Consider the following 23559-nt stretch of genomic DNA (forward strand, 5'->3'; position numbering starts at 1 on the left):
GAGGGGCTGTCGGACAGGAGAAGGCAGTGACATCTGAGCCGGGTTTTGAAGGATGAGTAAGTAGGGCTTTGACAGGAGGGAGAGAAAAGACATCCCTGGCGGTGGAAACAGGAAAAGCAAAGGCGCAGAGACACGAAAAGGCCCAGAGGGTTTGGGGAAATGCCGGCAGCTGGAGCCACGGTGGGCATTGGAGATAGAGGCAGGAGGGTCACGTTCAGAGAAGGTCTTGAGGCTCAAGCCAGAGTGGAGGTTTCATCCTGCGGCAGCGAGGAGCCGGAGAGCGGGCTGGAGCGGGAGAGGAAGAGTTCCGGCCAAGGCCAAGGTGTGTCTGGTGGGAGGTGGAGATGTCCGGGCCGGGCCACGGCGGGGACCGAGGAGGGGGCCCTGAGCGGTCCCGCAGCAGCGGGGCTGTGGGACATGTCCCCCTCGGCGCCCCCGGCTGGGCCGGCCTGGTGCCCGGAGCAGGGACCTCACATTACAGGCCAGTGGGCTGCCTGCTGCGCCCACTTTGAAGACCAGAGGCCCTTTCCCAGGGAGTGAAGATCCCAGCCAGCTGGGCCCGTGGTCCGGGTCCAAAGCAAACAGGAAAAGCCGACGGTGGGCCAGGCTGGGCCTCTTTCTTTGTTTGGAGAAGGGATTAGGCCAAGCGGATTTGGATTTGTGGGTCTTTCCCTCCAGGGGTGGGAGGGGGCTGCAGGCCAGCCAGGGGCACGGTGAGGTTCCATTTGGGGGGGCAGCACGGGTCCTGGGGGCCGGCCTTCAAGGGTACCACACGCATGGCCTTCCTTGGCAAATGGTAGCCCGCTGGAGGGAACTGGGAGCACAGGCTACGTCACCCTGGGGTGTCGCCACTCCCTCTGTCACCGTGCCCAAGTTGCAGCCCTGCCCTGGGCACTTGGCTTCCCACTCGTGTCCCTTGGCCATCAGCCCGGGCCTGATGGGGTGGCTGCCAGTTACTGCAGGGGGAAGTCCACACTGCCCGGACCAGGGCCCTGGGAACAGGTCTCAGCGAAAAAGGGAAATGCTGAGGGCTTGGAGCACCCTCCCTCTGAAAGATGAGCACCCAGGATTCCCCTGCAGGCCCAGCCCTCAGGCCCTGGCCTCCGCTGGCCAGATGCGGGCGGCAGCCATCCACTCTGGCGGTGATGCCGGAATGAACTCATCTCTGCGTCGGTTCACACGTAGTCACTGACCAGGCCTTCGTGCAGGCGCAGCGAGGGGCAGGTGAATGAGGTCGTCCAGGAGCTGGCAAGCTGATGGGGCAGACAGACGGGAGTCCTGAGGGGCATCTGGCCCCAACAAGAGTCCTGCCTGCTCGCTATGAATGGAAGTGGGCTGGCAGAAGGGGCAGGCCGTTCTCCCAGGGCAAGCGTGGGGGCAGGGACAGGAGTGGAGATGGGCGAGAAAGACTTCAATCAGGTGAGCCTCCTTGAATTGACTCACTCACTTATTCATTCGCCATGTGTGCGTTCACTGAACAAGTATGTGTTGAGCCCCTACTGTTGTGCCAGGTATGTGCCAAGTGTTGGTAAGCAGAAGCAGCCAAGGCCCCCTGCTCTCTCGGGGCCTCCAGTCCGTTGGGGAAATAGGCAGGGCTCGAGTCATCAACCACACAGATCAAATCGAAAACTCTCCGAGATACAGGGCTTTGAAGAAGAGGTGTGTGGCGCTCATGGAGCTAATAGGAGCTTGACCTAGTCAGGGAGGTCAGGCATCTTCTCTGAGAAAGACCAGAAGGATGGATAGGAATTAACCAGGGTGAGAAGGGAGAGAAGATGACCCAGGCAGAGGAAACAGCGTGTGCAAAGGTCCTGTGGTGAGGGAGCTGGGTGAAGGCAAGAGAACCAAGAGGGGAGTGCAGTGAGAATGAGGCTGTGCAGTGGGCAGGCTGAGAGCACTCAAATTTGGGTCCCTTTAGGTCTGGTTTAGATTCCAAGGCCAAAAGGAAGGCCTTAAGCTGTGTTACCAACAACTTTGGATTCTTGTCTCCTGATATACAAGAATTTGGACCAGGGACACTGACAAAAGCGAAGGCAGATTTACTGGGGCTCTGCAGAGGGTGAGAACACCAAGATAGGGTCCTAGGTTCTGTGTCCCAAATCTGGGGCCTTGGGGTTTTTATGGCTTGGGAACACGGAAGTTGTTGGGGTTAACAAAGAGTGAGTTAGCAGGCTTTTTCTTTTTTGGAACACTGAGATCTGGGTATATGTCAGCAAAGTAAAGCTTTCTGGGATTGTGCAACACTTACTATGGGATGTGGGAAGGGACTTTCCCAACCAGATATTGAATTGGTCCCTAAGTGATTGATGGCTTGGCTTTTAAAATATGTATATAGTAGTGGCCTGTGAATGAATTCATGCACATTGAAAGGAAATTAATTAGAAGAAATATTTTAATATTGCTATTCGCCCTTTATAACAGAAGTGTCAACCAAATTCACAATTGACAATGACAGATGGAAACACACGCATGCGATTGGCACCAGTGAGAGCTTTATATGTATTGCACATGCGCTAGTCAACTTAGCCTTTTATAGATATAGAATAAACTTGCTTAATTAGGCCTGCTTTCTGATGCAGCTAAATTTTTTCCAGTCCAGTGAAGCACCCCAACTTCTCTTTCAGGTAATTGTCAGCAACACAACAGTAAATATCAACACAAAGCAGATTATTATTGTAGATCACACAGGGAGAACAAAGGGTAAAATATTTAGCTGCAGCAGTGTTTGACTATATTCTGCGCAGTGAGAAAACTCAAAGTCATTTTCTTTTTTTAAAAATATATTTTTATTGATTTTAGAGAGGAAGGGAGAGGGAAAGAGAGATAGAAACATCAATGATGAGAGAGAATCATGGGTCGGCTGCCTCCTGCACGCCCCACACTGGGGATCGAGCCTGCAACCCAGGCATGTGCCCTGCCTGGGAATCGAACCCTGACCCGGTTCACAGGTCAACATTCAACCACTGAGCCACGCTGGCCGGGGAGAAGTCATTTTCAAGGTCCACCATTTTTTACTTCTTTTCAGTCAGGTCAAGCTTCTAAGCTTTCTAAATCTCTGTTTTCTGGCTAATGAAAAAAAAAAAAAATAGGATTCCACTGAGTCTCCTATCTACCTACTCCAGGACTTCTGTGAGGATCAAATAAGATGAAGCACGGGAAAACACTTCACAGACATTTGTTTAAAATGTGAAATGATTGCACCTGGCTATAAAGCAAGTCGTGTTCCTGGGAGGAAGAAACTGCAAGGAGGCTAGTCGCTAGGGCAGCGGTTCTCAACCTGTGGGTCGCGACCCCTTTGGCGGTCGAACGACCCTTTCACAGGGGTCGCCTAAGACCATCCTGCATATCAGATATTTACATGACGATTCATAACAGTAGCAACATTACAGTTATGAAGTAGCCACGAAAATAATTTTATGGTTGGGTCACAACATGAGGAACTGTATTTAAAGGGCCAGAAGGTTGAGAACCACTGCACTAGGGAGAGGAAGCTGGGTGTTGCTATGTGACGTCATTACCTGGACGGACACTTAGCATATTAGCCTTTTATATATGTAGATTTTTTTATTGATTTCAGAGAGGAAGGGAAAGGGAGAGAGAGATAGAAACATCAATGATGAGAGAGAATTGGCTGCTTCCTGCATGCTCCCTACTCGGGATCGAGCCCACAACCTGGGCATAGGCCCTGACCAGGAATCAAATCAGTGATCAAATCAGTGATCAATCAAGGCATGTACCTTTGTTGCGGGCACATCCCCAGTAGGGGGTGTGCAGGAGGCAGCTGATCGATGTTTCTCTCTCATCGATGTTTCTAATTCTTTATCCCTCTCCCTTCCTCTCTGTAAAAAATCAATAAAATATATATATTTTTAAAAATGAGACAGGCTTTGACCCCGGGTGTGGTGAGATCAGGGCGGGGAGGTACTGGCTGTGGGGGTGAGGGTCAGGCGGTGTCAAGGCTGGAGGAACTAGGCTGGTGGATGGGAAGGGTAATAATGGACATCACTTTCCTCTGAGCCAAACCGGCTGGGGCAGTTTTGCCTTTTTACTGAGAATGATGAGTGCTATTCTCATTCCTGCCAAGGATAGGAAAAGAGGCGGTGTCTGAGCCCTGGGTCAGAAAGGAGGGGGTGACTTTTTGGTTCTGCTCTATGGTGTCCAATATCTTGTCTCATTAAATCTGTTCCGTGAACAAGAGAGGTAAGTACTATCATGAGGAAAGAGGTGTCAGAAAGATAAAGCCACCCACCCAAGGTCATGAGCTGGTCAAGATTAAGCCTCCACCAGCCTCCTGTCTTAAAAAGACAAGACAGCCCTAGCCGGTTTAGTTCAGTGGATAGAGCGCCAGCCTGCGGACTGAAGGGTCCCCGGTTCGATTCCGGTCAAGGGCATGTACCTTGGTTGCGGGCACATCCCCAGTAGGGGGTGTGCAGGAGGCAGCTGATTGATGTTTCTCTCCCATCGATGTTTCTAACTCTCTATCCCTCTCTCTTCCTCTCTGTAAAAAATCAATAAAATATATTAAAAAAACAAAAAAAGATAAGATAGCCCTAGCCGGTTTGGCGCAGTGGATGGAGCCTCTGCCTGAGGACCAAAGGGTCCCGGGTTCGATTCCAGTCAAGTACACTCACCTGGGTTGCAGGCTCCTCCCCAGCCTGGGGCCCGTGCAGGAGGCCACCAATTGATGTGTTTCTCAACCTCTCTGTCTCTCCCTTTCTCTTCCTAAAAATCAGTGGAAAAAGATCCTCAGGTGAGGATTAGCCAAAGGAAAAAAAAAGGGCAAAACAATTTATTTCATTCTACTCGGTGAGCTGATAATTGAGGAAAAAGGAAAAAGTGGGGGAAGGGGGGCCCTGGGAGCCTGCCTGCTCTGGAGGAATGCAGGGGGCCGGGCAGCCTTCCAGCTCCGGCCACAGGGGAAACCCAGTGTATTCCCAACTCGGAAACCCACTCTCCCCTTTTCTGCATCTCCCACCTCTTGTTCCTGGGAAGTCCTTCCCTCACTCTCACCTCGATCCCCCTTCTCCTGTCCCCCACCATCTCAGCTTGCACACAGATGGCGCTGCTCCCACTACCCTTCAGGAGCAGGGATGCAGGGGGAGGGTGTGTGTGTGTGAGGCTCCAGGCAGCCAGCAGCCTGTAACTGGATCCTGTTTGCTTCCAGCAGGTGCACGGTTCCTGGGTCTCCTCTCCGGGGCCTGGCAGAGCTCGCCCCTGCCCAGCCCAATGACCTTTGCCTGTCTGAGCCCTGGTTAATTTTTGTCCAGTTTGCGGGCTGTGGGGCTCCTCCCCTCTGGGATATAAGCCTGGCCCCAGGGTGCCCTGTTCCCTGACTGCCCTGAGCCTCCGAACTCCCACCCTCACCATGGCCAAGGGCTTCTACATTTCCAAGGCCCTGGGCATCCTGGGCATCGTCCTGGGTGTGGCGGCCGCCTGCACCATCATCGCCCTGTCCGTGGTGTATGCCCAGGAGAAGGACAAGAATGCCGAGCTGTCGGCCCAGGTCGCCACCACCGTGGACCCGAGCAAGCCCACCGTGACCACGCCCACAACCACCTTGGACCAGAGCAAGCCGTGGAACCGGTATCGCCTCCCCAGGTCACTGGTACCCGACTCCTACCAGGTGACGCTGAGGCCCTACCTCACCACCAATGAGCACGGCCTGTACATCTTCGAGGGCTCAAGCACCGTCCACTTCACGTGCCAGGAGCCCACCAACGTCATCATCATCCACAGCAAGAAGCTCAACTACACCGACACCCAGGGGCACAGGGTGACCCTGAAGGCCCTGGGAGGCGCCAAGGCCCCCGAAATCGACAGGACCGAGCTGGTAGAGGTCACCGAGTACCTGGTGGTGCACCTGAAGAGCCAGCTGGAGGCGGGCGTCATGTACGAGATGAGCAGCAAGTTCCAGGGCGAGCTGGCTGATGACCTGGCGGGCTTCTACCGCAGCGAGTACATGGACGGCAACGAAAAAAAGTAAGTTGGACCTCGGCCTGCCCGGTGCCGCGGGCAGATCCGGGCGCGGAGGCAGAGCTGGAGCCTGGGGGCCCAGGGAGGGCGTGGGTTCGAGGCCTTTGAAACTGCGGGAGCCCTCTCCGGGCCCTTCCTTCCTCTGTAGCTCCCAGGAGCAGCTACCAAGACAACAAATCCTTTCCCGGAGGCCTCCCTGCCCCATCGTAGGGGTCAGGGATGAGTGGTGAACGGGTCCCTGGTTTAGACAGGAAAACCGATCAGCGGAGAGAAATGTGGGCTCCCAGCTGACATGGGGATGGAGCTGCCGGGACTTTGACCCTGAGTCCGGAAGGAGCGCTGATCTCCCAGGGTCAGCTGGCCTATCAGAGGCCGCCTGGACAGGCGAGGAGGGCAGGGATTAGGCCAGACCGGCTGTCCGGGCACCCCTTCCCCTGCAGGCCCAGAAACACCTTAAAGCCCCCCTCCCCACCCCTACGGGTGCAGGCATTCCCCGGGCAACCCTCTAACAGCTGGTTTGGGCAGGGTGCTGGCCACGACCCAGATGCAGTCTGCTGATGCCCGGAAGTCCTTCCCCTGCTTTGATGAGCCCGCCATGAAGGCCAGGTTTAACATCACCCTCATCCACCCCCACAACCTCACGGCCCTGTCCAACATGCTGCCCACAGGTGAGCAGGTCTCTCCGGGGGCCACACAGCCTCGGGAGCCGGCGCCCCAGGGCGGGGGGCACAGGGCCCGAGACAGGGTGCCCGCCCACCTGCCTGAACGTTCCACGCCCAGGTCCCAGCACCCCACTTCCGGAAGACCCCACGTGGCACGTCACCAAGTTCCACACCACGCCGGTCATGTCTACGTACCTGCTGGCCTACATCGTCAGCGAGTTCACGAATGTGAACATGACAGAGGCCATGTCGACCAATCAGAACGTCCTGGTACGAAGCTGGGCCCGCCTGGCCTTGCCCCGGGTGGCCTTGCCTGAGGGATCGTCCTGTTCATCCCAGCCCCTGAGTTGTTAGGCCAGGGTTTGAATCCCAGCTCTGGGGAGTTCCCTGACCCTCGGTCTCTGCGTCTGAAAAGTGGGTCCTTCCTCCTGGAGGGAGTTCCTGACCCCCGGGTGCCAGACAGACCTGGTGGTTATGGCTATTGCTCTCCCCCAAAGAAGCCTCCCTAGGACTCAAAGCCCCTCAGGGACCCCCCGCCCGCTCTTCTGCTGCCCAGGCCTCCCGGTTTAACCTCATCCAAGCCCTGGCCTCGGCCCACCCGCGCCAGGACCAGGAGGGCCCCTGACCTACCTCCACCCTCTCTGCAGATCCGGATCTGGGCTCGCCCTAGCGCAACCGAGGCGGGCCACGGCCAGTATGCCCTGAACGTGACGGGCCGCATCCTCAACTTCTTTGCCCAACATTACAACACAGCCTACCCTCTTGATAAGTCCGGTGAGTGAGGGATCTCTCGGGGGGCGGGGGGGGGGGGGTGGCTCTGCGTCCAGAGGCCGTCCTGCCAACCGCCTGGCCTCCCCAGACCAGATCGGCTTGCCCGATTTCAACGCCGGCGCCATGGAGAACTGGGGGCTGGTGACCTACCGGGAGAACTCTCTGCTCTTCGACCCGGACGCCTCCTCCAGCAGCAACAAGGAGCGTGTGGTCACCGTGATTGCGCACGAGCTGGCCCACCAGGTAGCCCACGAAGCATGGGGAGTGCAGGGAAGAGGTGTGGGGGGGGCGGGGCTCCGGGAGGGAGGGCACAGGTCCCCCTCGGTAGCCGGGAAGGGAGGAGGGTAGCAGGCGGGAGTCACCATGATGTCAGAAGTCGCCAGCTCCGGCCTGGCACCTGGGGGCACGTTGAAGGGTTGCTCTGGGTATGTTGGTGGCCACAAGGCCTGAGCAGCTCCAGGGCTGACCCCCCGCCCCCACAGTGGTTTGGGAACCTGGTGACGGTGGCCTGGTGGAACGACCTGTGGCTGAACGAGGGCTTCGCCTCCTACGTGGAGTACCTGGGTGCCGACCATGCCGAGCCCCACTGGAACCTGGTGAGCCCACTGGGCGGGTTCCTGGGGGTGGGGGTGGGGGGCTGGGGGAGGACTGGGTCACCCCTCCCAGGACGGTCTCCTGATGGCGGTTGGGGACTTGCAGAAAGACATCATCGTGCAGAACGAACTGTACCGTGTCATGGCGGTGGACGCCCTGGCCTCTTCCCACCCGCTGTGCACCCCAGCCGAGGAGGTCAACACGCCGGCCCAGATCAGCGAGATGTTCGACTCCATCTCCTACAGCAAGGTGCTGCCGGCATGCGTGCTAGTTCCAGACAGCCGGGGGCGGGGGGGGGGGGGGGGGGGAATCCAGGAGCACCTGTCCCAGCCCGGTGGGGTCACAGGGTCCTGCTGGCTGGGCACAGCTTTCTGAACACCCTTCCCTCTCCCCAGGGAGCCTCTGTGATCAGGATGCTCTCCAGCTTCCTGACTGAGGACCTGTTCAAGAAGGGCCTGGCGGTGAGTGCGCTGGGCCAGCCCTGGGTGGGGGGCGCCGGCGGGGGGCGAGGGGCTTTCCTCCAGCCCTGCCCTGGTCCCCAAGCCCAGCCTACCCCCCGGGTGGAGTGGTGGAGCCTGGAGCACCAGCTTAACCCTCACCGCGGCCTCTTTCCACAGTCCTATCTCCAGACCTTTTCCTACAAGAGCACCACTTACCTGGACCTGTGGGAGCACCTGCAGAAGGTGGGTAACAGCCTGCCCTCCCCCCGCCAAGCCATTCTGTTGGGGTCCTGAGATGCTGGATGTCCCTGGGGGAGGGGGAAGGGGAGCATCCGTGTAAAGGAATGTGTCCCGTTCACTGCCCACCAGGCCCGGGCAGGTCATTTGGAGCCTTGGTTGGTGATTGGGAGAATGGGCGCTATGATGGCCCCTTGAAGGAGGGGGTGTCCTTGAAGGAGGGGGTGTCCTTGAAGGAGGGAGTGTGAGAACCGTGGGCCAAGACCCCACAGGCGGCCTGCCACACCCGGTCGCGAGCTCCGTGATGGGAGCCCAGGAATCCACGCCTCTGTGTGCTCAGGACACGGGCCTCCCGGCTCTCAGGCCCGAGCCCTCCTCTGCCGGGAACTTTGGAGCCATTCAACCTGCTCAGCAGTCCTGGCTGCCCTGTGCCCTCCCGGCCCCTCCCCAGCACGACTTTGCACCCCAGCACCCTCAGCACAAGCTGGGACCTTCCCGTCCGGCCCCACCTTACATTCCTGTCAGCTCAGACCCAGAGCAGCCCTGTCTGTGGGGCAGACCCTCTGACCACCCTCCCGCCGCCCCTCCCTGCTCCTAGGCTGGAGTCTGCCCGTTCTCCTCCATCCCCACCTCTTCCTCTCCCTCCCAGAGGCCCCACCCCTTCCTGGGGCCCTCCTCACCCCAAATCACCCCTCCAGCCCCGAGGTGCCCTGGCTCTAAGGCTAGTCTGACCAGGGAGGGGGACCAGGGCTTTGTCACAGTCCCAGCTGGGCTCCAGGCTCCTCTTGGCCAACCTCCAGCTCAGGTTCCATCTGCCAGGAGCCTGGTCCCCCTCCCCTCCTCCCTCACCGACTCGGTCCCTCCCCTCCACTTCCACCGGCTTCCTTGCCCTGCCTCAGTTTCCCACGCCTTCTGCGATGAGCCCTCCTCCATGCCAGGTGCCCTGCCAGCTTCATCCCTCCCTCCGGTTCCCTCTTTCCCTGAGCCCCCCCTTTCTGCAGCCCCCGGAGCCTCCCCCCTTCTCAGCCTGTACCCTCCAACACACTCTCCTGCCCGCCTTTTTTTGCCCTGTCTTTTTTTTTTTTAATATATTTTATTGATTTTTCACAGAGAGGAAAAGAGAAGGATAGAGAGTTAGAAATATCGATGAGAGAGAAACATCGATCAGCTGCCTCCGGCACACCCCCTACTGGGGATGTGCCCGCAACCAAGGTACATGCCCTTGGCCGGAATCGAACCTGGGACCTTTCAGTCTGCAGGCCGACGCTCTATCCACTGAGCCAAACTGGTTTCGACTTTTTGCCCTGTTGTTGTTTTTATTTTCTCAGTTATTAACAGACATTGTTGGCATGTTGCTGTTGTTATGAAACAATACGTATGGATGGAAAGAGAGAAAAAAGACCACTGAGTATAGTAGCCACCACCTTCAGCCAGTCCCCAGGCCCCCATCGGGGTGTCCACGGCTCTGGCCCTCGCTCTCACTGCTCCCTCACCTGTGTGTCCTCTTCAGGCTGTGAGCCAGCAGACGGCCGTCACGCTGCCAAAGACTGTGAAAACCATCATGGACCCCTGGATCCTGCAGATGGGCTTCCCTGTCATCACCTTGGACACCAAGACAGGGAGCATCTCTCAGAAGCACTTCCTCCTTGACCCTGACTCCGTCGTCACCCGCCCCTCAAACTTCAGGTGAGCAGACCGGGTCCCGAGGGGCCTTGCCTGCGGTGGTCCCAGCCCCAGCGGCTGTCCACAGGCTCTCCTTCCTGGGCCAGGAGGAGGGGAGCGCTTGGTGCCAGAGACAGGCAGAGAGTGGGAGCCGGGGCAGGGCTGCTCTGCGCTGGCGGTGGCCACGGCCTGCCGGCTCTCACCGCCCCACCTCGGGTCTCTTTTGCAGCTACCAGTGGATTGTTCCCATCTCGTCTCTGAAAAATGGCGCTCAGCAGGCAGACACCTGGCTGGAGGGAGCCACGAAAAGTAATGCAGACCTGCCCCTGTAGACAGAAGCCCCGCCCCCCACTCCCAGCTCCTGGCCCATATGGTGGGGTTCCTTCATCATTTCTTTTTTCTTTTTTTTTTAAAAAATATATTTTATTGCCATAACCGGTTTGGCTCAGTGGATAGAGCGTCGGCCTGCGGACTGAAAGGTCCCAGGTTCGATTCCGGTCAAGGGCATGTACCTTGGTTTCGGGCACATCCCCAGTGGGAGGTGTGCAGGAGGCGGCTGGTCGATGTTTCTCTCTCATCGATATTTCTGACTCTCTGTCCCTCTCCCTTCCTCTCTGTAAAAAAATCAATAAAATATATTTAAAAAATATATATATATATATATTTTATTGATTTTTTACAGAGAGGAAGAGAGAGAGATAGGGAGTTAGAAACATCGATGAGAGAGAAATATCGATCAGCAGCCTCCTGCACACCCCCTGGGGATGTGCCCGCAACCCAGGTACATGCCCTTGACCGGAATCGAACCTGGGACCCTTCAGTCCGCAGGCAGACGCTCTATCCACTGAGCCAAACCGGTTTCGGCTCCCATCATTTCACTCCCCAAATGGAGCTTCCTTCTTTGGTTCTTTTAAAAAAATTATTTAAGCCCTGACTGGTTTGGCTCAGTGGGTAGAGCGTCAGCCTGCGGACTCAAGGGTCCCGGGTTCAATTCCGGTCAAGGGCATGTACCTTGGTTGCGGGCACATCCCCAGTAGGGGGTATGCAAGAGGCAGCTGATCGATGTTTCTCTCTCATCGATGTTTCTAACTATCCCTCTCCCTTCCTCTCTGTAAAAAAATCAATAAAATAAATTTAAAAAATTAAAAATTAAAAAAATAATATATTTTTATTGATTTCAGAGAGGGAGGGAGGGGGAGAGAAAGATAGAAGCATCAATGATGAGAGAGAATCATGGATTGGCTGCCTCCTGCAAGCCCCCTACTGGGGCTAGAGCTGCAACCCGGGCACGTGTCCTGACCAGGAATCGAACCATGACCTCCTGGTTCAGAGGTCGATGCTCAACCACTGAGCCACGCTGGCCGGGCCTGCCTTCTTTGGTTCTAATCTCTACTCTGCTGTTGCTGTCCAGCTTTGTGACCCTGAGCAAATCCCTGTCTGGTCTCCATTGGTTCACCTATAAGATGGGGCTGTTCAGTATCTACTCCCATGGGATTGTGTGAGCATTAAAGGAGACAATCCCCACGAAATGTTTTAGACAGGGCCAGGCCCTGAGGAAGCCAAGGTCAAGGCAAGTCATCTCCTGCCCGAGGCCAAGGCTGCCTATGGAAGGAAGACAAGCAATTAAAACTTTCCTGAGCTGTGCTGAGTGCTTTCACAGAGGCGTGTCTGGCCTCTGGGCTACTTGGGCACAGGGGCCAGGAGCTGGGATTAAGAGAGATTCAACTTCCCGAAGGAGGTGACCTGAGTCTTAGAGGAAAAGTAACAGTTAGCTAGGCTAATGGTGGCATAGGAAAGCATTTCAGGCCCCAGCTGGCTTGGCTCAGTGGATTGAGCATCAGCCTGCAGACTGAAGGGTCCCAGGTTCGATTCTAGCCGAGGGCATAGGCCCGGGTTGCGAGCTCGATCCCTAGTAGGGGGCGTGCAGGAGGCAGCCGATCGATGATTCTCTCTCATCATTGATGCTTCTATCTCTCTCTCCCTCTCCTTTCCTCTCTGAAAGCAATAAAAATATATTTTAAAAGAAAAGAAAAGCATTTCAGGCAGAGGAAAGAGCAAGTGCAAGGCATGAAGGCTGGAGAGAACATGGGGACTGAGCAGCCGTCCCTGCAGGACGCAGGAGACACTTGGGCTGGGAGGAGCTGGGGCAGCTGGGAAGTTGGCAGATGATTGGGTCTGACCTGCAGGCGGGGACGGGTCCCCTCTGGCTGCCAGGAGAAAGGCTAGAAGGGAGAGCAGGGAGGAGGGGATGCTCAGCCCCACAGAAGAGACGGGCTGGGCCAGGGGGCTGCCTGGATGGGAGTCTGAGTGGACTGGAGGTGTGAGGGCAGAGGTATCCAGGTAGCTGGCACTGGCCCGGGCACATGGAGCTCTGGGAGGCAGGGCAGGCACTGAGGTTCAGGCATGGCATGTGGTCTGTCCGAGGTCACCAGCCAGCCAGAGGTAGAGGTCGGCCGGGCAGCCTGCCACCGTCCCTTCCCCACCCCTCCCCTCGGCTTTGCCCCAGAGGCTGGTGGCCGGCTGTTGCCTGGCTGCACGAGGCTGCTCTTGCTGGAGGGAGGAGGGTCAAGGGTCAGCCTCGAGTCTTCTGAGCTACCCCACCCCAGCTCTGGTCTCTCTCCCCACAGCCGAGGCAATGTTCAAAACCACAAACGAGTGGGTCCTGCTGAACGTCAATGTGACGGGCTATTACCAGGTGAACTACGACGCAGAAAACTGGAAGAGGATTCAAACTCAGCTGCAGAACGACCTGAAGGTGGGTATCTGCCACCTCGGCCCGGGCCCCTGCCCCAGGCCCAGCCCCAGGTCACGGCCTGAGGTCACGGCCTAAGGTCACACCTGTGTTGCTCCTTCTAGGTCATCCCGGTCCTCAATCGGGCGCAAGTCATCCATGACGCCTTCGACCTGGCCAGGTGAGTGTCACCTTCCTCCTCGGGCCCAGACGGGCTCTGCCGGGAAGACCTTGTGCCGTGAGCAAGTGCGTGTCCATAATGAGAAACCCTGGGTCTGATAGGGCCAGGGATCAAATCTGCAACTGAGCTACGTGCCTTGACCAGAATCGAAGCCAGGACCCTTCAGTCCCAGGGCCAGCGCTCTATCCACTGAGCCAAACCGGCTAGGGCCTCCTCTTTGAAATGGGGACAATAAGCAAGGGATTGTGACTGCAGTGGGTGAGGGCAGGGCCTGCTGGCCTTGTGTGTGGAACCGCCCCGCACCCACATTCCCCACCCCGGCAAACACTCTCACTTGGGGCTCTGGGACCTCCGGCTCCAGGAGGCGGCTGGGGTTTCCAGAGAGGAGTAACTGGGGGTGCTAACTTGAGCCCCTCTGTTTGATCCCCAGTGCCCGCCAGGTCCCCGTCACCCTGGCGCTGGACAACACCCTCTTCCTGATCAATGAGAAAGAATACCTGCCCTGGCAAGCCGCCGTGAGCAGCCTGAGCTACTTCAAGCTCATGTTTGAGGGCTCCGAGGTCTACGGCTCCATGCAGGTACGGAGGGCAGGCCAGGCTGGCGGGGCCTGACATCGTGTCATAGGAAGCCCATGGAAGTATCACCCGGGGAGGTGAAAGCCTCCAGGCTGACCTGGCCCAGGGCCTTGGTGAGCGCAGGCATGGCAGAGTGGTGAGCGCAGGAGGGATCCGGAGTGAGGCCCACAGGCACTGAGGAAGTGGGCAGGTAGGGAGGGGCCAGGCAAGGACCCAGACTTCCGGCGAAGTTGGCGGGTTTGGATGTTAGCACTATCAGAAGAGGCTACTATGCTGGGGCGTCGGACGCCTGCCTTCTACCTGCTGTGTCGCCTTGGGGACCCCGCCTGAGCCCAGAGAACCCCTCTGTGAAACGTCTACCTGGCTAGCCAGCCCGCGGGGCAGAAGGGGAGGGAGATGCAGGTGTTACCAGCTTTAAAGCAGGGGACTCCCACTACAGAGACTAGAAGGAGAAGCTGGATCTGTAAGGACGTTCATTGCCATGTGGTTTATAAAAGACCAAAAACCCAGAACACTTTTAAACATATATATATATATATATATATTTATTGCTTTCAGAGAGGAAGGGAGAGGGAGAGAGAGAAGCATCAATGATGAGAGAGAATGATGGATGAACTGCCTCCTGCACGCCCTACACTGGGGATGGAGCCCACAACCTGGGCATGTGCCCTGACTGGGAATTGAATCCTGATCTCCTGGTTCATGGGTCAATACTCAACCATTGAGCCATGCCAGCCCAGCCCCAAAACACCTAAATGTTCCAAAGTTGGGGTTGGTTAAGAAGCATATCCATTTGGTGGAATACTATGTAGCCATTAGCTCATACTTGAAGAGATCATTTTTAAAAATATATATTTTATTGATTTTTTACAGAGAGGAAGGGAGAGGGATAGAGAGTTAGAAACATCGATCAGCTGCCTCCTGCACACTCCCTACTGGGGATGTGCCCGCAACCAAGGTACATGCCCTTGGCCGGAATCGAACCTGGGATCCTTGAGTCCGCAGGCCGAAACTCTATCCACTGAGCCAAACCAGTTAGGGCTCTTCCAGGAGTTTTGAGAAAGGGTTTGTAAGAGGTGGACATCCCAGGGTAGATGGTTTGAAATGCCTTTATTCCACCTTCACACTGGAGTGAGCTTACCTGGGTTTAGAAGTTCCTACGTTGGAAATTATTCCTAGAAAATCTCAGGTCTTGCTGCACTGATGTCTAGTCTCTGTTGAGAAACCCAGAGCCTGTCTCTCTCTCTTTTTTAAAAAAATATATTTTTATGGATTTCAGAGAGGAAGGGAGACGGAGAGATAGAAACATCAATGATGAGAGAATCATGGATGGGCTGCCTCCTGCACGCCCCCTACTGGGGATCGACCCTGAAACCCGGGCAGGTGCCCTTGATTGGAATTGAACCCGGGACCCTCCAGTCTGCAGGCTGACACTCTATCCACTGGGCCACACTGGCTAGGGCGAGCCTGTCTCTTCCGGTTCTTTGCACGTGGCCAGTTTCCCCTTCTGGAAGCTGTGGGCTCTTCCTTCAATCCTGGCGGGCCCTTCTCATCCTTCAGCTCTGCACAGTTTTGTGTTGCTCCTTCGAACTATCTTCCTCCTTTTTTTTCTGGGCGGCCTGGCCCTCGCATCTTCTTCCCTCTGGTGTTTGGCAGCGTGTTGACTTTTTGTTCTGTCCGCCTGAACCTGCCTGCCCACTCTCCTCCACAGGTTGTGTCCAGTTCCTTTCTTCGCTCGTCTTTGTAAACTTCCCCGGGCTGTTCTGGGCCCAGCGTCTGTGCCTCCATCCGGGCCAAGGGCAGTCGTCACAGGCTCGCCCGAAACTTCCTTTTCTTCCGTTGACTGGTTTCCTCTGCGTCTTCTGTGGCTTTTGGTCTCCTCTTTCGAGTTGCAGGATGAGCCGCTGCTTCCTAAATTCCCCACAATAAACACAGAACATTTACAATCAGGTGGAGGGGTGGGGGGTGGTGGAGCGGGGCGGGGGTGGGGAGGGGCGGGGAGAGGGGACCCAACCCTATATGAAGAAACGTAGCATAACCAATGGACACAGACACTGAGGCGATGGGGGGCTTGTTCTGGGGGGCGGGAGTGGCCAGGGAGGGGGCAGTCAATTGGGGGGGGGGAGACATATGTGATACTTTAAACAATAAGACAAGAAAAGAAAAAGAAATGGTGTTGCTTAGAGTGTTAGGGCGGCTGAGGCTTTGCGGGTCAGGACCTCAGCTTCATCATGGGATACGGATTGGGGGATGGGGGCTCTGAGTGCCGCCCGCCCTGGGGGAGGCCCCGAGCCTCTGGCCGCTTTGCCTCTAGCCCAGTGGTTCTCAACCTGTGGGTCGCGACCCCTTTGGGGGTCGAAAGACCCTTTCACAGGGGTCGCCTAAAACCATCGGAAAACACATATATAATTACATATTGTTTTTGTGATTAATCACTATGCTTTCATTATGTTCCATTTGTGACAATGAAATTGGGGGTCACCACAACATGAGGAACTGTCTTAAAGGGTCGCAGGTTTAGAAAGGTTGAGAACCACTGCTCTAGCCTTTAGCCCTTGCGACTCCTGCCCACCCACACAAGGCCCCTCGGGGCTCCGGGCTGGCCAGGCTGGAGTCTAGCCTCTGACGCTGTTCGTGTTCTCTTTTCTGCAGAAATACCTGAAGAAGCAGGTCACACCCCTTTTCCGTCATTTTGGAAATCTCACCGGTAACTGGACGACGCGCCCCGAAAACCTGATGGACCAGTGAGTGTGACCTCCTCTGGGTCTGGGGGTCATGGGGGCCTCAGCCACCCTGACCTGGGGAGTCCAGAGCAACACCCAGGCAGTGCCCCCCCGGACCTCCCCACTCCTGGCTGGACTGGGAGCACCAGGCGGGGATGAGCCCCCAGCAGCCAAGGCCCTGCCATCCCTGTGGGGCCTGTGGCCCATCTGGCCTCTTCGCACAAGGGACCAAACTGAAACTCCGAGGTCCCCTCACCGATTGGTCATCGAGATCCTAGATGGGGAAGCTGGGCCTTGCCCCTATGCTGGCCCCTGTGGGTCCCCAGGCATAGAGCAAAGGGGGGACCCAGAGGACATGGCGGGCTGCAGCCTTAGCGCCCCAGCCTGGCCGCCCCTCCTGGAGCCGTGGGTCAGCTGGGGAGTCCTGGCCGGGCATCTGACCAAGTGTCCCCCGGGGCAGGTACAACGAGGTTAATGCCATCAGCACCGCCTGCTCCAGTGGGGTTGCGGAATGCCAGGAACTGGCGTCGAGCCTTTTCTCCAAGTGGATGGCTGACCCCAATAACAATCCGTGAGTGTCCCCTGGTCCTCCCCAATCTTCATTCGTCCCTCAAGCCCATAGCCCTGTCTCCATCAGACCTTGATCCCACCCTCCCTGCTGCTGCTCACGGCTGACCCCCCGCCCCTATATCCCATCCCCCACGCCAGGATCCACCCCAACCTGCGGTCCACCATCTACTGCAACGCCATCGCCCAGGGCGGTGAGGCGGAATGGGACTTCGCCTGGGACCAGTTCCGAAAAGCCACCCTGGTAAACGAAGCAGACAAGCTCCGCGCAGCCCTGGCCTGCAGCAAGGAGGTCTGGATCCTGAACAGGTGAGGGCCTGCGGGCACGGTGGGCGAGTTCCCTTCCCCACCGGGATCCGGGGTAGAAGGGAAAGAACCAGCCTCACAGGGGCCTCCACACTCACCAGACTGCACAGTGGGGCAGGGTGTTCCCATTTCACGGATGGGGACACTGAGGCTCGGAAAAGCCAAGCAGCTTGCCCAAGGCCAAGAAGCTTTGAGGAGTGTTAGAGTCAAGATTCGAGCCCAAGTCTGGGCTCATGTCCTGTGCTTTTTTCTTCTTTAAGTATTTCATTCTTCTTGTATTTTTATTTTATTTTATTTTTTATTTCAGAGAGGAAGGAAGAGGGAGAAAGAAACATCAATGATGAGAGAGACTCACTGATTGGCTGCCTCCTGCATACCCCCTACTGGGGAACGAGCCCCCAACCGGGCATGTGCCCTTGACTGGAATTGAACCTGGGACCCTTCAGTCCGCAGGCTGACGCTCTGTCCACTGAGCCAAACCAGCTTGGGCTCATGTCCTATGCTTTTATTTATTTATTTTTTTATTTTAAAATATATTTTTATTGATTTCTTCGAGGAAAGGAGAGGGAGAGATAGAAATATCAATGATGAGAGAGAATCACCGATTGGCTGCCTCCTGCATACCCACACTGGGGATCCAGCCTGTAACCCGGGCATGTGCCCTTGACCAGAATCGAACCCAGTACCCTTCAATCCACAGGCCAGTGCTCTATCCACTGAACCACACCAGCTAGGGCTCATGTCCTGTGCTTTTAACTGCTGCAGCCTCTTAGCAGGGGTGGGCAAACTTTTTGACTTGAGGGCCACAATGGGTTCTTAAACTGGACCGGAGGGCCGGAACAAAAGCATGGATGGAGTGTTTGTGTGACCTAATATAAATTTAAAGTAAACATCATTACATAAACGGGCCGGATCCGGCCTGCGGGGCGTAGTTTGCCCACGGCTGCTCTTAGCTTTTATTTGACAGTGACTCAGTTTCCCTCTCTGTGAAGGGCAGTGGCCCAGCTGGACCTCAGTCCTTCTGGATGTCCAGACCAATCCCCAAGCCCTTGATGAGGGCCCCTGGCTCCCACTGTGTGCCTCAGACGCCATCTCCTAGACCCCAATAAAGCAGGACCACCCTCAGTCAAAGGCAGGAGTGGGCACCCTACATGGTACAGGGCTCGCAGCTCTTGTTCCTTCATTCCCTGTCAGATACCTGTCAAATACCAGGTCCACGTCAGGCATGACACCTGGCCTAGCCAGCGACCCTGCACAGGGGCCTCAGTGTCCCAGCTACTAGAGGGGGGCAGGAACAAGGGGTCTTAGCCCTTGGCATGCCGAGGGAATGGCAGAGGATGGAGGACAGCTGTGGGGGGCGGGCAGGCTCCTGTGCCAGCCTGGCTCTCTGTCAGTCATCTGACTGCAGCCCTTGGATGTGGTCACTAACGCGGATCCTGCCCTCACAGGTACCTGGAGTACACCCTGGACCCCAACCTCATCCGGAAGCAGGACGCCACCTCCACCATCAGCAGCATCGCCAGCAACATCATCGGGAAAACCCTGGCCTGGGACTTTGTCCAGATCAACTGGAAGAAGCTCTTCAACGAGTGAGTCGGCTGAGAACATGTCAGGGGGCCCTGAGGGTGGTCTTTGTGCACAGGACACGCGGGGCTGGGAGAGAGAGGTGAGCCCTGCGGAGGGGTGGGGGCAGGAATCAAAAGAGCAGATGGGGGACGGGCCGTCCCTTTTCCCACTTGGAGGGAAGAAAAAGTCGGGCTGGTGGGAGTGATGTCTGGAGAGACGGGAGCCAGGGCACCGTAGTGAAAGCTGTGTTCAGTCCCCCTTGGGTGGGCCGGTTCATCTCATCTACAAGATGGACCAATCACAGGGCGGTGGTGAGGATCCAGTGTCGCCTGTCAATCACTGAGTGCTAGCTCCCGCCCTCCTCACCGTTCATCTCTCTCCCTGACCTGTAGTTACGGTGGCGGCTCCTTCTCCTTCTCCAACCTCATTCAGGCCGTGACCCGACGGTTCTCCACTGAGCACGAGCTGCAGCAGGTAAGCAGCCCTGGGCCCCGGGGACCATCCGGGTCTCAGGGGGCGGCCACCACTCAGCTCCCTCCGAGTGAGGTCACAGGGCACGTGGCTCCTTGTCAGCCCTCCTCACTGAGAAGGGAAGCTGGGTGTCCAGACTTTATCAATGGTGACAGTTCAATCCAAAAAGTTCTCTTGGAATTTTTGTAAAAGGAAAGAGGATAAAATTATGAACCTTCATAGACCCATCACTCAGATAGAACACTTAGCAACATTTTCCTGACACTTTGTGGGGGTGGATACATTTTCAGGCAAATCACTGATATTATGTAATTTCACCTCTAAATACTTGAGTCATATCTAAAACAAAGGAATTTTAAAAACATTATGTCACTGTTACTAGCAAACCCAAGAAAATGAATGACCATCTTATACCCAGGCCGTTTTCAAATTTTCTAAGTTTTTTTTTTTTAATTTCTTTTTGTCATTGATATGTTTGAATTTAGAAGCCAAAGTGAACTCATTGCCTTAGGTTGATTTGTCTTGTTTTTAAATTGAGATATAAAAAAAAAAATTTGAGATATAATTCCTGTATCATAAAATTCACCATTTTCAGTGGTTTTTAGTATACTTACAAAGTTGTGCAACCATCGCCACCATCTAATTCTAGAGCAGTGGTTCTGGGTTGCGACCCCTTAGGGATCGCCTAAGACCATTGGAAAACACATATATAATTACATGTTGTTTTTGTGATTAATCACTATGCTTTAATTATGTTCAATTTGTAACAATGAAAATACATCCTGCATATCAGATATTTACATGACGATTCATAACAGTAGCAAAATTACAGTTATGAAGTAGCAACGAAAATAATTTTATGGTTGGGGGTCACCAGAACATGAGGAATTGTATTAAAGGGTCACGGCATTAGGAAGGTTGAGAACCACTGTTCTAGAGCATTTTTATTACGCCTAAAAGGAACCCCACACCCATTAGCCGTCACTCCTCATTCCCGTCTCCTGCCCCAGGCAATCACTAACCTATTTCCTGTCTCTATGGATTTGCCTCTTTGGACATTTCATACAATGGACACATACAGCATGTGACCTTTTGTGTCTGGCTTCTTTCACTTAGCGTAATATTCTCAAGGTCCATCCATGGCTTAGTTGGCATCACTCCTTGTTATGGCTGAGTCCTATTCCACTGTATGGATGTGCCACTTTTGCTAATCCATTGATAATTGATAAACATTTGGGTTGTTTCTACCTTTTGGTTATTATGAATAACACTGTTATGGACATTCATGTACAAATTTTTGAGTGAACACATGTGTCTTCATTTCTCTTGGGTATGCACCGAGGAGTGGAATTGCTGGGTCATTTGGTAACTCTATGTTTAACTTTTTGGTAAACTGCCAAAATGTTTTCCAAAGCAAATATACCAATTGACATCCCTGCCAGCAATGTACAACCAATTTCTTTTTCTTTTTTAAAAATATTTTTATTGATTTCAGAGAGGGAGGGAGAGAGTGAAACATCCATGATGAGAGAAAATCATTGATCAGCTGCCTCCTGCACACCCCTCACTGGGGATGGAGCCTGCAGCCCGGGCATATGCCCCTGACCAGGAATCTAACTGTCGCCTCCTGGTTCATAGGTTGATTCTCAACCACCAAGCCATGCCGGCCCGGCGGTGGTGTCTTTTGATACATAAGTTTTTTTTCTTTTGATGAAGGCCAACTTTCTTTTTTGTTGTTGTTGTCGCTTATGCTTTATGAATAACACAACTTCGTTCTTTTGCAAGATTATTTGTCTCTTCTGGGTCCCTTGAATTTCTGTATGAGTTTTAGAATTGGATGCTAATTTCTGCACGAAAGAACCATTGGAACTTTGATAGGGATTGTATCAAATCTAGATCCATTTGGGGAGTATTTGCTATATTAATAACATTACATCTTCCAATCCATTAACATTTATTTGGGTCTCTTTTCCTTTCATTTGGGTCTTCTTAATCTCTTTCCAAAATGTTTCATAGTTTTCAGCAAACCAACCAGCCAGTCTTGTACTTCTCTCATCAAAGTTATTTCCAAGTGTTTTATTCTTTTTGATGCTATTGCAAATGAAGCTGCTCTCTTCATTTCGTTTTCAGATTTTTCATGGCTACTATGTAGAAATACAATTGATTTTTAACATATTGCTCTTGTATCCTGCAACCTTGCTGGACTCATTAGTTCAAATAACTTTTTTTGTAGATGTCTGAGGATTTTCTGTGTTCAGATCATGTCCTCTCCAAGTAGAGACAGTTCTAACTTCTTCCTTTCTTGTCTAATTGCCCTAGTTATTACGTCCAGTACTAATGCATTTTTTAATCTGTAACATCTATTTTTAAAAAAAAAACAAACAAAACCATTTATTGGTCGAAGCAACTGGGTCGTTTGTATCATGAAAGTGGCCACCTTTTTAATCTAGCTGCTTGGTTGCCATGGTGTGTGTTTCATTGGCCACTCTCTCCTCCCTTGATTGGATTGAGACTGCAATTCAATTAAAAACCAACAGTCAGTGCAGTAAAGAATCACACGCCGAAGGCTAATCTAGGAGCCGGATTGAGCCCCAGGGGCTGTCATCTCTGAGCTCTGCTCCAGATAAGGGCTTGGCCCCTGGGGAGGGGGAGGACCAGGATGGGGCCCTCTGCCCAGAGCTGCGGGAGACCAGCCTGGGCTGAGACCCGCTCCCTTTCCCCGGCAGTTGGAGCAGTTCAAAAAGAACAACATGGACACAGGCTTCGGCTCAGCCACGCGGGCCCTGGAGCAGGCCCTGGAGAAGACGAAAGCCAACATCAAGTGGGTGAAGGAGAACAAGGAGGTGGTGCACAAGTGGTTCAAAGACAACAGCAACTAGTCCCCGGTCTGCGCAGTCGCCTGGCCCCCCTGTGAGGTGCCCACGGGCATCTGTCCCAGTGGCCCACCCACCGCAGAACCCCCATTCCCAGACCCCGAGGCCCCACGTCCCCCCTCAGGGATGACGTCCTAGCCCACGCTCTCTCCCCTCTGTCCGTGGAGCCAGTCCAGCTCCTGGCGGCCCGACTGTTCAAGCACCTCCCAGCCCCCACCCCTCGTGCCAACCGCACCCCAGGCCTGGCATGGCTCCTGTCGCCCAGGGCCCTGGGGCTGATCTCAGGGAGGCCCAGCTCCAGGGCCAGAGCAGCAAAGCCCTATGTGGACTTGGGTGGGCCTTGGGGAGCTGACTGCGTCCTCTCTCACCTTCCCATGAAGACCCTGACCCTGGAGACTCCACAGGACACCAGATCTGTATATTTTTTTTCTAAGAGAAAATATAGATAAAGGATTTCTAGATGAGCTTCCAGACTCATGACTTCCAGACTCAGAACAGGAGGGGTCCGCACAGCAGCTGGGGAGCCTGGGCTGGAGGGAAGCGGTGTCGGGGAGGTGGGGGGAGTAGGGGGGGTGCTGGGCCGTCCTACAGAATACTTGTGGGCGCTGTCTGCTGCGTTTTTCTTTCACCTGAGTACTGTGGGTGCTGGGGGGCCTGGGGAGCAGAGGGCAGGCCCAGGCACAGCGTTCCATGGCGGGCGGGGTGGGGAAAGCGGGGCCCGGTGCCGGCCAGAGCGGGGCCTGCCATTGTCCCTCTTCCTGCACCGCAGCCGCACACCTGGGACAGCGAGACAGGGCCTGCCACCTCCCCAGGGTCCATGATGGGTGGGTGTGATGTCAGTTTGTGACCTTGTTATGGAGAGTAGCATGCTGAAAACGGCAGGTAGCCCTGTCCCCTGGGGGAGCTGGTGGCCATGGCCAACATTGAGGGCAAGGCCTGGAACCTATGGGCTCAACGGCCCTCATCGGACTTGCTGGGAATTTCTTGGCAAATAGAGCTAGGTCAGTGGTTCCCAGCGTGGGGCACACGCCCCACAGGGGGGCAATTTGATGTTTAAGGGGGGCAATTTGAGAATGAGTTACAGTGAATCTTTTGCATTTCTTATGGTTCTAGGGGACTCCTATACAGTCTACAAATATATATTGTGACGTAGTTATGCAATTCAGTTCTCTATGTTTTTTTTAAATGTAATTTTTTTTATTGATTTCAGAGAGTAAGGAAGAGGGA

At 54.8% G+C, this 23559-nt stretch overlaps 1 protein-coding gene across 1 annotated transcript; it reads left to right on the forward strand.

Moving 5' to 3' along the window:
* The first annotated feature begins 5255 nt into the window (after window positions 1-5255).
* Window positions 5256-22796, forward strand: ANPEP (alanyl aminopeptidase, membrane). Its single transcript, XM_070400762.1, has 20 exons — window positions 5256-5979; window positions 6499-6641; window positions 6754-6905; window positions 7283-7409; window positions 7495-7649; window positions 7889-8002; window positions 8106-8249; window positions 8396-8461; window positions 8618-8683; window positions 10188-10363; window positions 10569-10648; window positions 12967-13094; window positions 13196-13251; window positions 13682-13829; window positions 16479-16570; window positions 17010-17120; window positions 17258-17425; window positions 18871-19011; window positions 19381-19462; window positions 22186-22796. Exons 1-20 carry the CDS (start codon window positions 5366-5368, stop codon window positions 22336-22338), a joined length of 2916 nt encoding a protein of 971 aa, XP_070256863.1. The 5' UTR covers window positions 5256-5365; the 3' UTR covers window positions 22339-22796.
* Window positions 22797-23559: the final 763 nt, after the last annotated feature.

This window comes from Myotis yumanensis, unplaced genomic scaffold (genome assembly GCF_028538775.1).
Source record: "Myotis yumanensis isolate MYYU_CA2020_CCGP unplaced genomic scaffold, mMyoYum1.0.hap1 SCAF_20, whole genome shotgun sequence".
Classification (NCBI taxonomy): Eukaryota; Metazoa; Chordata; class Mammalia; order Chiroptera; family Vespertilionidae; genus Myotis; species Myotis yumanensis.